Raw genomic sequence first — 18,685 nt, 5'->3', positions numbered from 1 at the left:
TATCCAAAAGAGTCATGCAATTGATCCAAGTAGAAGACCAAGTCCACCATCCAATGAGCTTATAACCATTTCCAGAAATGCAAGATGTAGACACTGCTAATTTTTACAGCACAATGAATTCCGGCTAATTTCACATAGAAATTAATTAAATTAAATTACGGGGTTTTACATGGCAAAACCACAATCTAATTATGAGACACGCCATAGCAGGGGCTCCGAAAATTTGGACCACCTGGTGTTCTTTAACGTGCACCTAAATCTAAGTACATGGGTGTTTTCACATTTTGTTTATACATACTGTAGGTCTTCTGCAGACCCATACAGGTAGCGGGCATACAACATCACAGGCACCTAATAAGATACAAGTTCCAAGAAAAACAAAAAGGGATGATATGAGGAAGATGGGAACTTTTTATATAGCAAGTACATCAATAGTATATTACTTAGATAATTAACCTTCGTGTACACGAGAAAAAACAAATCTACCATTAGAAACTGCATGCTACAAATGAGAAAAGAGATGTACAAACAAAAACAGTACAACAGAACACTACGAGATACTTTCTGCAGTTTTACAACAAGTTGCTATACAGGCTCCATTAGATGCTCCACAAATGCACAAAACCGATCTAGATTTGGATTATTTACAGCTTCGCTTGGTATCGTGTTCCAAGCGTTCACAGCATGAGGGAAATAGGAATATTTAAACATATTGCAATGCACGCTGATGGTTCGATCCATTTATCATGGTTTGTACTACTAGAGCGGCGGATGAATATATTTGTCTTAAATGATTTTAATGTGACCATAAAAGAGAAGGTAAAAAAAACTTCATAGAAGCAACATGACACCAACAAGACAGAGTTGTAAGGTGAGCTTCATTGCACATGTCCGTTGTGCTGTCGTACCAAGAATATTATGAATAGATAAACTTCACAGCCCTATTTCATAATCTTTCAAGTTTGTCGCAAACTTTTTTTTTTTTATGAGGAGCCCACACTATACTTCTGTACTCTATAATAGGTCTGACCAGGGTTTTATAGGCAGTTTAACGGCTGGAGGTGCTTCGCTCAATTTTCTGCACAGCAACCCTAATTGTTTAAATGCCTTGACACATGCATTGGTAATGTGATTATCCCATTTTAAGTCTTGTGAGAATGTGGCACCCAAGTATGTTACTTTGCCAACTTGTGCAATAGTCAAGCCTTTAAGATTGTATGCAAATGATGAAGGTCGTTTTTCTTGGTTAGGCTGATGAACGCTGTTTTAGACATTTATTTCCATCCCCCACATATCGCACCATTGGGCAATGTTTTGTAAAGAAGAATTAAGCTTTAATTGGTCATCAATACTGCGCATTGTAGTATAAATGACACAGTCATCTGCGAAAAGTTGCAATGTTACACCTGATTCTGCACAAGAAGAGATGTCAACGTAAATATGAAATAATGATGGTCCTCAAACAGACCCTTGGGCTTCACCGGACAAAACATTTAGGCAGTCGGAATCTACATTGTTTAAAATTACATACCGGTTGTGGTTTGTTAAGTAAGCCGAGATCCATGCTATCACTTTGCTGCTAATGCCAATCGGTGCAAGCTTGGCCATTAATTTAGAATGAGGCATGCGATCGAATGCTTTCGCAAAGTCGAATAATGCGTCAGCTTGAAGTTTAGAATCAATTATGTCAGCGAAGTCACGTGTTATTTCTGCAAGTTGCATTACTGTGGACAGCCCTCTATGGAAACAGGGCCGTTTAGGGTACAGCATATTGCTAGATTCTAGGTAATCTACGATAGCTTTGTTGAGGATATGGTCCATTAATTCACAACAAGTAGTTAATAAGATGGGTCGATACGTTTCCACAATAAATTTGTTACCACTTTTATGAATCAAGATTATTCTAGCACGCAGCCAATCTGTCGGAAGTGCACCATTTTTCAGTGAAAGCATAAATATTTTAAACAAAAAAGAGGTAAGTTGTTCTTCATAACATCTGAGAAACACATTTGCGATTTTACCAGGACCCGGGGATTTCTTAACATCCAGTTGTAAGAGCAAGTTCAAGATGCCTTGTTCACTTATCTAGATTTCCAGCATGGCTGAGTCACATTCAACATGCAGTCCTTGAACTGGGCATGCTTGAGTGAATACAGATTGAAAAAAGGAATTGAATCAGTTAACTATTGCATGCCTATTTTCAGTAACAATTCAGTTGATTTCCATCTTACAGATAGGACTGTCTGGCTTAGCTAGGAACATTGAAATTTTCTCGGTTGGATTGTCATAAAATCTGTTAAGGTGTTTGAAAAAAAAAGTTATTTCTTGCTTGGCGCAACATGCTTTTAAATTCTTGGTAGTACTAATTTATTACAGCTGGATTGCATTTACACTTCTGCATTCTTTTCAGCTTCAGTTTCATATGAATAATTTCGTGTGTTATCCAAGGAGTTTCTTTGTTTTGTCCACTTACGTTTCGTAAGAATGCAAGATTTTTCACAGTGAAAATTGCAGCTTTAAATTTTAGCCACCAGTTGTCAACATCATTGGAAGGTTCAGCGTAAAAACCGTCTAACTTCATTTCCAGGTAATCAATAATGTTTTCGTTTGCTCTGCAATAATCACGCATCCCCACAATATATGTGCATTTTCAGTGGAACTTTTTACCAGGCTGAGATCAGGAAATTGAATTAGAATCAGATTATGGTCAGAGATTCTATCTTCCACCATAACTTCATCTATTGAGCTGGAAATCAAAGCAAGGTCTTAGATATTAGAAACAAGCCCTTGAACGTATGTCACTTGCTTTACACGTTGAGATAAGGAAAAGTTTAGCACGGTATCAAAAAGTAGCTTGCAGCTGTTTGCCTCCCTATAGCTAGCGGTTAGGTTATCCCAGTCTATTCCTTAATTTAATTTAATATTTGGGGTTTTACGTGCCAAAACCACTTTCTGATTATGAGGCACGCCGTAGTGGAGGACTCCGGAAATTTTGACCACCTGGGGTTCTTTAACGTGCACCTAAATCTAAGCACACGGGTGTTTTCGCATTTCGCCCCCATCGAAATGCGGCCGCCGTGGCCGGGATTCGATCCCGCGACCTCGTGCTCAGCAGCCCAACACCATAGCCACTAAGCAACCACGGCGGGTCAGTCTATTCCTGCCAAGTTGAAATCACCAACAAGTACTAGCTTCGTCCGATCATGCATTTTCTTGAGGAGGTAGTTGTGCAATTCCTTAAGGTAAGCTTCAGGTGCCCCAGGTCGTCTGTATCCTCCACCTATTAGTAGAGGTGTGGCCTGAAATGTGACAGTGCACCAGAGACTCTCGTGGTTAGGTGTGTGCTGTTCCTCTTGGAACGTCAGACCATCCTTTATAGCGATGGCTACTCCGCCTCCACGGCTATCACAGTCTTTGTGAATGCGGCCTTCTAGAATTATTTCTGAATTGTGGATACCGGTATGATGCCACGTCTCAGTAATCACAAAAATACCAGGTGCGTAAGCCAGTAAAATTTCCTCTGCTTTATCCACTTTCTTCACTATGCTTCTAGCATTGAAACACAACAAAGAAAACAGTGGCATACTTTCCAGCATCATGCACTTGAACTTTTACCCTCGTGGCTAGCCATCTCGGAACGTGCCGGCTTCAGAGGTACCCTCTTTCCCATGTGCTTATCCCATGCGTACAGCATGTAATTTATTTTCAGTTTATTGAAAAGAAGCACAACCTTATCACCACCCTCTCGGTTAGGTTTTGAGGGTTCCCATAATTTCCTGAGAGTTTCACGAACTGTGAATAAAAAATCTTATCTCGATATATTTGTGCCTTTGAGCTTTGAACAGCTGCGCAGAACTGCCATTTTTTCGGCAACATAATAAAACCGTAATATGACGGGATGGTACCGATTAGTTGATCTTTTGCCAACGCGATGGACGCACTCCACGCTCTTTACTTTTACTTTCAGCAAATGGTTAAAGATTTCGATCTCAACGTATTTCCTCAAAGATGTGGGGCCTTCAGTGTTATTTTTTGGGATACCCTACATCACAATGTTGTTACGGTGGCTTCTGTTTTCTGAGTCGTCCATATTACTGTATAATTGTGTGGCTTGCTTTTGAACCGTACTAACAGTTGCTTCACATTTTTCAACTTTTGCTTTACAGTCTGAGTGATGCAAGCGTATTCTCGATAAGTGTTTGGACGCCCTTCATTCCGATTTGAAGATCAGTTTGGGAAGCCTTAATTGCGATCGCCCCCATCAAAATGCGGCCGCCGTGGCCGGAATTCGACCCCATGACCTCGTGCTCGGCAGCACAACACCATAGCCACTGAGCAAAGACGGCAGGTTTCACACAGAAAAGCGGAACTGAACAGCGCACGAGTGCAACTGCCATGATTTCTGTGTGAAATTGCCAGGAATTCATCGCGCTATAAAAATTAGCAGCGTCTACATCTTGCATCTCTGGAAACGGTTATATGCTCATCAGATGGCGCACTTCGAGCCCTCCACTGGAATCAATTGCATGGCTCTTATGGCTAAAAAGTTAATTAGCATAAATAGATAATTACTTGTCTTATTACTGTATTGTGTGATTTTCAAATGTACGACTAGATGGAAAGTGATGAATAAGAAATTAATTCATCTCATCTTCTCTGGATTAAAAAACCTCTGAATGCATTTCATGAAAGCACTTGGCGTGTGCATGTGTGATCCCTGGCTGAAACACAAATAAATTTGTTACGTTTTTCAATGTGGGCTGCTGCTCTCTCATGCACGCATGCACAGGTATTATTATGCAGCGATTTCGTTGCATCAACACTTTGCTGGGCAGCCATGGCGATACTATGGACTAGTACGACTTAAGCATAATAGAAAGGATCGACAAAGCAAGCCTAGCTTCAAATGCATTAGGAAAGCGGTAGTAGGGCGGAGATGAAGATTAAAAATCAACCTTATTAATCAGACCCCATCTTGAATCACAAAAAATAAAAAGTGACAATTTATTTTGTACATAAAAGTTAGGCAAATGTAACATGTTGCACTGTATGTGAAAAAGACACTAAACGCAAATATTAAGTTAACGTGAACTATTAAAATACCATTACAGAATGCTCGCATTGCTTGTTTCATGCTAAAAAAGACTTAGTTTAGGAGAAAATCATGCCTGAAGGAACCGCATACCTTTAGCAAAATTCAAATCGCCTGCCCTCGAGCGGGGAGTGGTGACACTGCATACGCCATCACTGCCCTTTACTGCCGTCGGCGAGTAAAACGGCGGCTGACAGACGGCGCCACGTTTTTCACGCAAAACACAAACGCGCAGCCATGGAGAAACCGAGGCCAAGCCTCGGTTTCTCCATGCTGGCTTCGCTGCTGCAGCTGCTCTCGGTCAAGTGGCATAGACTGTTCAGGCATCCCATGACCTCACATGGACGTGGCGTTCTCTGCTACTTGCAGTTTATGTGGGCTTCCTGAGCCAGCAGAACCAGCGCTGCCCTACACGATAACGAAGCTACTGAAAGTCGAAAGCACGGGCGGCGTGGAGTCGAGCGAAAACGAACGCTTTCGACCACCCATGTCGTTGTCAAGGTAACGTCAATGAGTTCTCTCTTCTAAAAATTGAATATAAGTAGACAAGAAGCATTTTATTCCGTCTTATAATGCAATGAAATTCTCTTTTTATTATGGGTGGTTTAGTACTGGTCACAGAATTATAATGAGGCATGCCTACATCATTGGGCTAGTACTTGAATGTCCCGGGGGAGTCTCAAATCATGTCCTAAATCTACCTCGATTTATCAATAACTAAAGCTCTGTTCACAATAATATTGACACCTCAGACATTGTCGAGCATTAATCTGTCACTTTCTGACAGAAAAATAAGAAGGAGTGCCTACGTCTTCGGTCTAATACTTGAATGACCCAGGGAAGTCTCTAATCGCATCCTTATTTGCACCAATTTATCGGTAACTAAAGCTCTGTTCGCAATAATACTGACACCTCAGACATTCTCTAGCACTAATCTATCCCTTTAGCTTGACTTAATATTTGCCATTATTGTCCCTTGAAACAAAGTTTAACACAAGCAGTTCACTAAATACAATTCTGTCTCGCATGGATGTGGCAATGTCACGAGGGAACAATGCCGATGATGAGGCACACAGCACCAGCAACAATTGATATGCAAATTCTGGGGGACTGGCCAAGGATGGGTAGTGCAAGAAAGATAACCAACCTACATGTGAAGCTGTTAAATGAATGCCATGCAACGGATTATACAGTGTGATATTTAATTTCTGGAATTTTTAAAGAACCCCTGTGGCAGATAGCATAATTCTTGTCCTTGAGCTGGATTATTCGAAAAGACGTACATTACTAGCACAAGCAATCAAAACCCATATTCAACAAATTAACACAAATTCACTAATTAACTTCTCAATCAATTACTTTATGGCACATATTGCAAGTTATGAATTGTAGCCACGGAGTTTGCAAGATGTATCCACTTGAAATAAACCTCCAGGATGGCACCAGTTTCGAGAGATTTCTCAAAATGTGGGACAATACATGAGCGCCCCAGTTGCTTTTTTGCTTCAATGCACGAGAGCGTTTTGTTAAAAAAGTAAGTGGAACGAGACTGCATTGGCACCCCAGTTGCTTTTGTGCCTCAATGCACGAGAGCATTTTGTTAAAAAAGTAAGTGTAACGAGACTGCATTCTTACAGCAAGTTTGATGGTGCATATCTCCAAATTGGAGTCATTCTGGAAATTCATTCTAAGTGGATACGCCTTGCACACTCACAGACTGCAATTAGTAAACTGCAATATATGCTGTTAAGTAACTAATGAAGTTAATTAGTGCACTTTCTCAATTAGTTAAATATGTGTTTCAATTTCTCATGTAAGTAATGTCTGCCTCTCTGAATAATCCAGCTCAAGGACTAGAATTGTGTTTGGTATCTGCAACAGCCGATTTTTAAAAATACCGTAAAACTTAAAAATGATCACCCAGTATTCTGCACCATAGCGATCACTTGTCTGTCAGTGAAAGACAGCAAAAGAGATGCCAATGCCTTTGACACAACAGTGTCATTCCTTAGAAACTCACAAGAACTGGCAAGCCACTCTCCATTGGGGCTGAACTTCACTGAAGAGACAGCTTTGGTGTGGCCAGCAAGTGTAAACTTCAGGGAGTAATTGGGTTTCTGCAAAACAGAATGCAGTCTCATCACAAATGCCACATGGCAGTAGCACATTCTCGTGAATTGTCCAATTCTACAAAAGAAGTCTCTGAACTTAATTCTAGCCATCCAGCTTTAGCGATACCTTTCACAGTGTAAAGAAATTTTCTCATTATGTGCAATCGCTTCAGCATTTCTGACGAGGTGAATTAGTGAAACAATTCACAACTGTTACTAAATAGCGAGAAGGTCCCAGCTAACTTTGACCAAGGTTTAAAAATATGTCAAAGCACTGCAGGAGGACACAACCAAATGCATGCTCCTGGCTATTGTGTGCAGCAACTTGCACTATTTTTTTTATTCTGTTTACTTGCATAATTAGCCATTGTTAACTATTAGCTTCAAAAGAGTACTGACACCAAAATTTTCCATCTTGTTTTTTCTGTTGTAATAAGTAGCTAATGACTCCGTAATTACAGCATAAAACCTCATTTGCTTCACAGCACAACAGGTAATTATTTGGAGTCTTGTTAGTAGCAACCAGCCCAAGTTTCATTTTCAGAGAGCAACAAGAGTGGACATTAGGTTTGTAAACACAGCTGGACACATGACCACAAAAAAGATGAGCACGCTGGCGCGCGAGCTTCGTGTTGCTAGTTACGTGCTTTGAGATGTCCTCGTCATCATCATCGTCCTCGCTTTAGTCGTCCAGTGGTGACGATTTCCTGCAGACGGAAGTCGCCGTCGTGTTGGACGTGGCCAACTACTTTCGATTTGACCCGCTACAAAGCAGAGACTCGAAAATTGCAGCCAGAGATGGCTATCAATATGAGTACGTGCAGCTGCAAGTAGTGCGAACCTGTCGTCATGGGCACTTTGGGAATAAATATATTCCAGAGCAGAACACAAGGCAGGGTAAATAGTCTGCACAGCACCGGACTTGGGGTACTTAGTCCTGGTGGAAGATCATCGGACTGCACTAAGCTCGGCAGGTTTTGTTTATAGCAGGCATGCTCAAAATGAAGCAAGCAAAACTGGCTGCACTTCAGTGGGGTCCATTCTGAGCGTCCAGCGGTGCGCACAAACTGTCCACTTCTGCCGCTTGACACCGACGGTGGCGAACTAGCAAGCCAGGCGAAATGGCGATTGCTGGGAAACAATATCTGCCTCGTGCCCTGCTGCTCCAAGTAGGACAAGTGGCGCTATCTACGGCGAGTGGCAGCCCACAGCATCCGTTCAAGGTGCGTGCAGAAGACCACCGTGGAAGAGATTTTCAACACAGCGCGACCCAATGAAAACTGCAACATACAGCCAAAGAGGTGCTCATCAGTGTACTGTTGTGTGAACAACTGCCACAACAATTACAGAAGCACCACTGAGAATTTGCCAAAGGTGGAGTTCTACAGATTTCCATGGAAGCGGTGCACAAGTGACAGGAGGGTATGTTGGATCAGGGCTCTATGACGTACAAGGTAAACAACAGTTCTCTTTCTTCGCGAGCACTGGGGTGCTGTCTTGTAGCAATGCCTTTTCCAATGCTAATGACTTCTTGTGCTATGTCAGTGGTCAGGACTAGGCTCCGTCCACGTTATCAACAGGACCAGCTGGGAGTCAGTCAACTAAGAATCAAATGGAAGGCAACACTACAAAATAGCGCCCTGCTTTTGTTTCTTCAGATAAACTTTTCGTCATAATACCTTGCTTTCTTTTAGGCCAGAGGAAGAGTTGTGGCAACCTGTGCAAGGCCAGACACTCATATGCAACGCACACTTCGCCTAACTTCTTCGAAACAATGATTACATCACACTTGCCGTGACACACTGGCCGCGAGTTGACACACATGGCGAAGGTTGAGGCAACATTGTTATTTGTAGCAGAGCCATATGGGTTGGGTACATTTCAGTGTGTCCCATGATGTACTGCCGCTCCCTCCACTCCCATAATCGAGCTAATGCATTGCCAAACACTGCGTCGAAGACCATCTTGGTGCGAGATCATCTTGTCTTCCCTTTTTGCGTGCATTGGGAGAACACAGCAGAAAAGCACTCACATTATCGTGGCAGCTGTCACCTCATCAATGGCACCAACACGAAAAATATTGACGAATGGAAAAGTCACGGTCCTCCACTCAGGTAATCGAGCTGCTGCATCACCAAACACTGTGTCAAAGATATTGATTGCGGAACGACGTCATCCGGTGTGAGACCATCTTGTCTTCCCTTCTTTTCATGTGCATAGGAAGAACACAGCAGAAAAGCACTCACATTACCGTGGCAGCTGTCACCTCATCAATGGCACCAACATGAAAAAATATTAATGAATGCAGAAGTCACGGTCCTCCACTCAGGTAATCGAGCTGCTGCATCAACAAACACTGTGTCGAAGATATTGATTGCGGAACGACGTCATCCGGTGTGAGACCATCTCGTCTTCCCTTCTTTTCATGTGCATGGGGAGAATGCGGCGGAAAAGCACTCACATTACCGTGGCAGCTGTCACCTCATCAATGGCACCAACATGAAAAAATATTAACGAATGCAAGAGTCATGGTCCTACCTGCAGTGAGCGTGTAAGCAAAAAATAATCACCAGAATGTCATAGCCTCCTAAGTAATCGAACAAAGCAACGCACAATGAATGAAAGACTGCCGCCAGTTGTGCCATTGCTCGACGCGGTAGTCAAAAAAATTCAAAAGCGTAGAGAGAGGGTATCCAAGAAGGCTGCGAGAGCATCAAGAGCATTGCGAGCGGGGAGTTGTCGAGCCTAGTTGAAGGATGGTGCTAGTCTTTTTGTTGGCCACGGAAGCAGCAGAGTAACCGAAGTGCTCTGTCTCTCGTGTTAGCGTATTGGTAGCGCCTGCGAGTAAACGTACTCAAACTTCTCTGCTAGGACTCAGGGTGGTGCTGGTGGTAGTGTCAGCATACCAGTGTACGAGGCGGACGGGGCTAGCTAGCTGGCCGTCAGATCCGGAGCCGATGGCCCTTGCAATGCGTCAACAGCTCGTGATAAAGCAGCCATATTCATCAGCACAATCAACGTTTGCACAATTATGTCGCTTATAAGTGACAATACAATTAGTTTTTTTTCAATGCCATAGGCAGCGATGAGAAAACAGGCTAGCCAGGCGAGCCACTTTATAGACGATTGCAGCGGCAGCTGCGCTGACCACTTGCGAGTTGAAATCACACCAACGATTTACTATTTCGCACAACGTTTATAACCAGCACACTTTCAACGTCACTTTATTCTACGAGTTATTTCATGTCAGAAACGAATTGTAGCAGATTTTTGTGCCACCGTCAGCGACAAAAGAGGTCAGCATCTCAACCAGGAAGAAAAACATGGGACGATCGGAGCAGCGAGGTACTTGCTCGCCGGCCCCGCCCCGCCAGCTCTGCCACATGGCCATGATGTACACGCTAGCTGTGGTGTCATTGGCTGCGGCCATACGACCGATGCAGCAGTTGTGCAACTCAGTGCTACCCCACCAAGCCTGTGTCTTGCCTCCAAGCCTTGGAGCGTTGACACTGTCAAAACGACAACAGCGCACCGCCAGCAGCGGTAATCAAAACGTCAGCGAAGCCTCTATATTGTACAGTTTATTTGTAATGATTCAAATAAATACACCCAGAAAAACACCACTGTTTTATTCTTTAGAACCTTCAGAAGCAAATTCAGTTTGAACACTGAGAAATTTTATATCATAGCACACTTCTGGAATGGGTAACAGCCAGTGAGAGTATGCAGTGTGGTGGACCAGAACACGAACAGTCGCGACAGAAATCTCGCTCATGAAAGTTACAAGGTTATGCTCAAATTGAGCTGCATTTTGGTGAATATAGGGAATGAAGTCGTGCGACATCTTCAACTGCAACAGTGCATGAATTTAAGCCCCCATACCTTGATAGCAACAGCAACAGCTCCATGTGGTTGCATATAGCTCTTCATTCAGTGGCTCATGCTTCAAATGCTTATGCACATTACACGTATATCTTCTGAAACACCACTTGCATGCCTTTTATTTCTTGTAAACATCGATGGCTGTCATAATAAAGCAGTTTACTTGCCGTAAGCTTGTGTGATTAATGTTGTGATTTCGCTTGGCCTACGCGCCAGCAACAACGTTTAACAGTGAATGCACAAGCCACTTCCAAATGTCAAATAAGAAATATATATAAGAAATAAGAACAGACCATGGGCTCTTCAGTGCCTTCCGGCTATGCAAGTGCCCGTCATCACTTCCGTGCAGTGAGGACGGGCACTTGCCTTCTGCAGTACAGTGCCTTCTGACTGGACATGCGCATTTTCACACTGAATCGCTTCTTCCACCGGTTGACATATATGCTTGAGGCCTTGAAGTTGCCAAGGTTCAGGTTTCGAGCAATTCCCAGTGCTTCCTCTGTTAGGAGCCGGTTACTGACGGCGCACCCAGCACCTCGTCCCGTTTGAAGGTAATCAAAGAAGGTGTCGTCCAACTCTTCAATGAAGACATCCCGCCATCTGTTAGCTTGCGCTTCATCTTCTGCTTGCCGTAGTTGGTGTTTTAGGGTGTCATACTTGGAGTCCCACTTAGATTCTTTTTCTGTCTATCTTGAAATGCTGAGAGCTGCTGCTCACATTCTTTCCCGATGCGCGGTGCGACTCAAGGACTTGGGTCTTCCTGGCAATGGTGTACGAGAGCATCGTGCGGCTAGCGGATTGCACAGAAGTGTGGGAACAGCGGCTGCATGCATGCTCTATCAAGATGTGTCTCACAAAAGCCCTACGACTAGTGGCTTTTCTTTCAAGGACTGTTCCTTGCCACTCTGCATTATCTTCACCCCACTTGGTCTTTCCCTTTCCACTGCATGGAAGCGAATATCCCCATCATCGTCCATAGTGGTCTTGTAGCGACCGCAGTGGTGTGAATATTTCTTCTGATGCTGGCACTTTGGAGGAGGTAGGCACTTAACATATAATTTTCGGAATTCTGAAATATTGGAAATGTTAATACTGGCCGCTTGTGCAAAACTGGGCACTTCCGCAATATTTTGCAGTATATATTACACGAACAAGATCACATTTAGGAGATACCTGGACAAAACAAGCGGGCAACAGCAACAGTACATGCCATCGATTGTCTGCTGTGCAAAACACCTTGCAAGCGTCATTGAGCTTTCGATACCCATTAAACTTTCTAAACAACTACAAATTATTCAGATGACACCTGTCATTTTTTAAAATTTATATTATAAGTGAAGAATAATGGAAACATCTAGTATTACTAAGCAAACACTTCTCTGTTACCAGTGCAACCACCGTTAGAATCCAGGTGCCATTAGCGTCGCCTGCAAAAATACGGATATGTCGCAGGCCTGGCCACACCCAGCGACTTGGGTCTTGCATGCTGTCGAGTGTGGCGTGCCCAACTATACCCAACCCTGAATGTGTTTGCGCAAGCCCATGACACAGTACACAAGCGGCATTCTGCTGCACTCGCACTTCCGGCACGGTCAGTGCAGCACAGTCAAGCAGATAGTGCAACAAGTCTTCCATTGGACACAACAAAAACTGTTGCAGCGACATGGAGAGCGCCCCACTACAAGCAACAACTAGAAGGAGAGCACATGCATGGTAGCCAACCTAAACTCGTGACATAGCATTTTGCGGTTATTTACAGCATAGAGTTTCTCACTACATTACCTACAGTTGGAATCCGGCGCTGCTGCACAGTTGTATGCATGGGAATGCCGGTATATGGTGACTTTGGATTTGAATTGCTTTCAAAGAGCCAGGACATCTTGAACACGTGCCTGGCCAGCACCATTTTGTGTCGCTACTAGAACAGCACGTAAAAAGCCGTTTTAAATTTATTATTACACAAAAGCATGTTTTGTTTAATTATGAGGACTTGTGATTGCATGCAAAATTATATGAAACAAAAAGTACCAGTGGGCCGCTAAAGTTGGACAACAGATTACAAGACTCGTGCTTGCTTTGGAACAATTTGTTGTCTGTTCTTGCTTTTCTTCGCTTGATTATACACTGCAGGTGAGTAAACTTCACTGAACGATGTAATACGGGTGAATGGAAACCTTTTATCAAGATTTTATTACAACAATTCATTATCTGTGTAGCCATAGCCACGTTTTAGACAAAGCCTCATACAACACCAGCCAACACAAGCCTCACACACCCATATATCGTCATTCCCATGATGGCACAGTGCCCGTTAAAAAGCTCACTTAGATGGTGACACCATATTTTCCTCCAGGTAACATAGTGAGAAACTCTACGGTTTACAAACCCATTCTTTTGATGTCAGTGTTGCAAATTGCTGCGCACACATACTTTAAAATATGATTTTAAATATGTTAAGCTATATTCACCATTGATATTTTGTAGACAATGGGTGTGTGTCAATATAAATCAATCTCGCAAGTTATCTCAAGCACAAAATTTGGTGTCAGTACTCCTTTAAGACAAAACTAAATAAGAAAGTTGTAAAGCATTCTATAAAAAACATCCATTTCAGCAGCTCTGAGCTTCCCACTTGTTATGTAGTCTTAAAGAACGCCTGCGAAGTATTCAAACAATCACGTGACGCAGTGGTTATGAGCAAACAGTGCATTTAGCCTGGTGCTTAAAAAAGTGACACGATGAAGGCATTGGTTGTGCGATTTATGCCAGTCATCCCTTCATGGCAACAAACGACACCAAATGCGCTGTTCGTTCACAGATGGCAAATTTGAGAGCATTGCAGTGCACAAGCAGGTATGTCAGATGCTTTTATTTTTTTACAGCGAAGCTGTCTATGGCTATCATCTGGCGGGTCGCATCCAAGCGTAGACCAACAATTTTTCATACGTGGTCCGATCCCAAAGATAGTGCAATGCTGGGCCGACCCACAGTGGAGGTGAAGCAGGCATTAAGCACTCCCCATACGTGGGCCGATCCCGAAGTTAGTGCAATACCGGGCCGATGCGCGGGGCAGGTTCAGTTCGCAATTAAGGGGCCCACATACACAGCTTCACTGGTCATCCTTCTTCACAGAGTGCAAGGGCACTGCGTTTTTTTTTTTTTTCGTATTTTGCGAGCTTCCTTTAGATGCAACAAAAATTATTGCATAATAAACAGGAAGCTCAAAGCTGCTAACTTGCATGTTTATTCCTAGAGCGTTGCACAGCTTCCTTATAGGAAGTCTGCCCTCGTTGATATATACATGCAAAGCTTGTTAATTAGTCTTGATTAATTATGCAATTAAGCAGAACACAAAAATAGTACGAGTTGCTCCCTACAATAGCCGGCAACATGCATTTGTCTTCCTACAGTGCTTCTGCATAATTTGAAACCTTGGCTAAAGTTAGCTGGGACAGCCTGTCTTGTCACACGTGCGTACGAACAACATACTACACGTACACCAAAGATGGGTGCTCAATAAATCATATTCTGAGTTATGCAGTGTGGTGGACACCTCACTTATACAACAGTCTCTGTTCTGTTTGATAAAATAGGCTTCCCGTGCAAGTCTTCCAAGAGGTGTCACCACTCTTGCCTAGAATGCTTGTCTCCGAGAATCGAGTCTCACAGTAACATGGGCCCTTGTCTTGCTCACTTTTTACCCATGCTCCCACAAGCGATCAGTCACACTATGTTTGGTTAGGCTAATACGCACCTTACACTGCAAGTAATGGCAATGGCACACCTCTGGAACACTTGATGAAAGGCTTCTCATGCCAACCTTTTCCACAGCAAATTCGAGGGCACAGCTCAGAAAACTTTGTCAGGTGCAGAAAAGCAGACCAGGACGGTTGGCAACCTGTTTAAGGTTGTGCGACCACCCTGTGATTAACCCTCAACTTTGGGCCTCTCCCCTCACCCTTCGTGCTCCTTGCTTTATGTTTTGCAGTAGTGTCGTGCATTGACCACCAACAAAGGGAAGCCAGCGGACAATAAGCAGCCAGTAAAGCTAGAACGCATTTGATGAGAGCATGATTTGCAGAGAGTTCATTTTAAGCAGTGCATGGCTTTCACCATGCGTGCACCACAGCTAAACATCTCTTCTGCGACCCAGCGTGTCTTGTGAAGCAGTCTCACCAGTTTGGCAGCTGCCGAGGGGTCCCCAGGTTTGGAACCCCCCAGACTAGATGAGCTCGATTGCGCCGTTTCTGTGAGTAGGCTGCCACTCCTGTCCTGCAGAACAAAACAATGGGCACCTTGGTCTGTGATCCACTTTCCCACTACGTATGCCACTTGTTGGGTGAAGTAATTCAGAGACCCAAAACAAACTAAGGGTTCAATTTTGTGTCAGTTACGACAAAGGTTAATTGGAATTTAGCCGCAAAATTAAATTATGGAGTTTTACATGCCAAAACCAATTTCTGATTATGAGGCACGCCATGGTGGAGGACTCCGGAAATTTTGACCACCTGGGGTTCTTTAACGTGCACCTAAATCTAAGTACACGAATGTTTTCGCATTTCGCCTCCATCGAAATGCGGCCGCCGTGGCCGGAATTCGATCCCGCGACCTCATGCTCAGCACCCTAACACCATAGCCACTGAGCAACCAAGGCGGGTTTAGTAGCAAAATGGAGGACCACATCTTTTGCAGCTATTGCGGTCAACTGTCTTGTGCCCTAGGCCAATGCCTCCTTTACTAGATGCCTGCCGCGTCGCTAGTCTTCCCATTGGAGCGGAGGTTCCCGCAGTTCAGGGTAATCGCGGAGAGACGGCACTCGCAGCCGACCCACTTCCTGTTGCGGAGGAAGTGACGATTACTAGGCTGACGCGCGCTTGACCAATGGCTTGACGAGAGACCGCGGGTCCTGTGCCTCCAGGATCGCAACAGATGCCGCTAAAATCTCGGAGGCAGGGCTACATGATTTATGTTTGCAGTGGCCACTGCAGCTAGCGCTTGCAGCCGACCCGTGTTAACAGGGGTGGGGAAGAGTAAAGAGGAAAGGAGCAGGAACCAGCTTCTCAGCTCACGCGGCAGGCATCTAGTAAAGGAGGCATTGCCTGGGCATAGCGAGGGGCTCTGGCAACCTTGAGGCCTCCCCATGCACTTGCACAGCCTTGCCAGGGCTACACTCAAGAGAGGGAGGGCAGCTCGAAAGCATAGGATGCCCAGTAAATGTTACTTCAAACCCTATGCAAAGCAAATGCAGCTGCTTGGACTGTAGCAAATAAAAACTGGAATGGAGTCATCATAGCAGTGACATACAAGCAAACTCAAGAGTTACAGTGGCCCATCAGCATGCCTACATTCATCAGGATGCAAGGATTCTGTTCTAATTATTTTCATGTAACTCATCAAATGGCTGATCCTGGCTACAGCCAATCATAAAGGGAAATAATTCCTACAAAATATGGCCCCAAATGTTTAGAAACTTGCGCTCACAAACTGAATGTTTTCAATATGCTCCCCAAGCTGTCAACTTAGCTACGCTAAATGCGTCCAGACACGCCCTGCAAAATTGGTATCAAACCACAAGTCACGCAAATTACAATTTTCTGGTCTGTGTTGGAGGAGCTATACCAATCAGCTGTAACACTTTAGCATGCTGTGTGCTAAAACAATACCTGTGTTGTACTTGGCAAGAAAGGCAAGTAACCATCACCAGTGTTGATTGCACTGCAAGAGGCCGTGACCCCTGTCAGCTTTGCAGTGTAGTCAAAGGTAAAATGGACGGCCAACAAAAACATAAGAAAACAAGATGTTTCGGCTCCCATACAGGGGCCTTGTCCACAATGAAAGCCTCGTTTTCTGTGCTCATTCATCTGACAAGTCAATTATTTATCGTGCCTAGCATGCTTTTCTGTCACAGCCACTTCTGGTGGAAAATATATCTTGCTCATAACAATAGTAAACTGGAAAAGTTGATGCTGAATCATTTTTTAATGACACAGAAGCACTGTTAGCACTTTGTTCAGTGTAGATGCTACCCTTCAAACATGATATGGTCAAACCAATCAGGTAATTCTGTGGCCTCAGTAGTGTGTTTTATATGTGTCGTACTGCTCCTGCCCCAAGTTTGGCCTTCGTTTCAATTTTGTTGTGGCCTGCAGTACAAAACAGGTTCCCAAGGAGAATGTCCAGGATGGAGCTTTGGCGAGTCTCCATCCGTAGTTTTTGTCCATAGCACCACAGAATGCAGACAAGCCTCACTTGCAGCTCGACTTTTCAAAGTGAAGCTTGCCGCAGTACCAGGTTGTCACCGCTCTAACAACAAAAATACACTATGCAACAGCTACTGCAAAATTCGTAATTATAGTAACAGCGTTTGGGCCGGCCAAAAGCTGTCCGTTTATGCGACGGCTACCTCAGTTCGAGACATACAACTACAGTTACCAATATGGTTTATTTAATAACCTCAGGGGACAAACTTGAAGTGAGCGTAGCACTGGTGTCAACAAATAAGATATGAACTGCAGTTACCAGCTTTGCTTACTCCAGTTTCGCACAATGCTGACAGCAATGCGTTTCAATGCATATTCTGAGTCCCTATTTAGCGAAAATGGCGCAAGGTCGAGAGTTTCTAGCAAAACGTTACGCTTCGAGTACTTTAATTTTGCAACAAGAATTATTGGTTAGCAAATATTACATGTATAATGTTGTGCCGTAATCGCTGTAACACGCTTGGTAATGTGCGGAGTACGTTTGCACACCAACAAATGAAAACTATAAATTTAACGAGGCCCAAGAGGAGCAGTGGCGAAAATACGCGCTCATCGCTACAAGTCAAAACACTGCACGCACTGTGAAGCCACGCTAGCAGCGTCGGCGACGACTCGTGTTATTCACACAGGTGCCTCCGAAAGGCTCGCTCGTTTTCCGCTTGACACACTCACCGAGTGGCGAGTCCCGTGCGAAGAATGCGTTCCTCAGCGTGCCCGGGGTGGATAGCAAGCAAGTCGGTCTGCGATCACATCGCAGTCCCGCTCCGACCGCGGGCTTTCTGTCGTTCCCTGCGCTCGTGGCGAAAGCGCGAATGCCTGCAAAAAGCGTTACTTGTCCGAACAGCTGCAAGGCGACCGTTTGCAAGACGGACTGCTTCGAACAGCTCGTGGAGTTCGCCTCGTGGTGTCACGCGACTAGTGCACCAAACATCCGGGTGGTTTGTTTCACGATGCCGAAAGTGGCGCTACGATCGAATCCTCCCTAAGATGCTTCGATGTAGCGCGCCGCCGTACAGACTGGAGACACTGCCTTCGTGACCGCCATATTGGGGCGAACGCAGATACGGCAGGCAATGGAGCGTCGGCCGATATTCTTGTTTAGTATACGCTTGCGCCAACAAATTCAGGTGCATAAAGTTCTTGCACATTTACTCGCGATCCTAAGCGCTTCTTGTACACAGAAATAAAATAGCGTATGCTTGCATGCATAGATCTCAGAGGAAATGACTACTGTACAGCTTGGTCCGCATTGGCCAACCGAGATGCTTAAACCGTTGAATTACTTGACTAGATTGACTGCTTTATAAAGGAACGCCTTTCGGTGCTGTCGGGCACGAGAG

General features: G+C 44.2%; 1 protein-coding gene across 1 annotated transcript in view; it reads right to left on the bottom strand.

Moving 5' to 3' along the window:
• wds (WD repeat-containing protein wds) overlaps positions 1 to 18,390 on the bottom strand; it is a 129,818-nt gene extending 111,428 nt beyond the window's left edge. Inside the window, exons 1-3 of the mRNA XM_075678071.1 lie at positions 18,364 to 18,390; positions 15,262 to 15,357; positions 7,113 to 7,209 (exon numbers count right to left, since the gene is read on the bottom strand). Coding sequence (XP_075534186.1) covers positions 7,113 to 7,209; positions 15,262 to 15,357; positions 18,364 to 18,390 — 220 coding nt within the window. The remainder of the gene's footprint in view (positions 1 to 7,112; positions 7,210 to 15,261; positions 15,358 to 18,363) is intronic.
• Between the last annotated feature and the right edge of the window lie 295 nt (positions 18,391 to 18,685).

This window comes from Dermacentor variabilis, unplaced genomic scaffold (assembly GCF_050947875.1).
Source record: "Dermacentor variabilis isolate Ectoservices unplaced genomic scaffold, ASM5094787v1 scaffold_15, whole genome shotgun sequence".
Classification (NCBI taxonomy): Eukaryota; Metazoa; Arthropoda; class Arachnida; order Ixodida; family Ixodidae; genus Dermacentor; species Dermacentor variabilis.
This window is presented reverse-complemented; position numbering and strand designations above follow the sequence as displayed.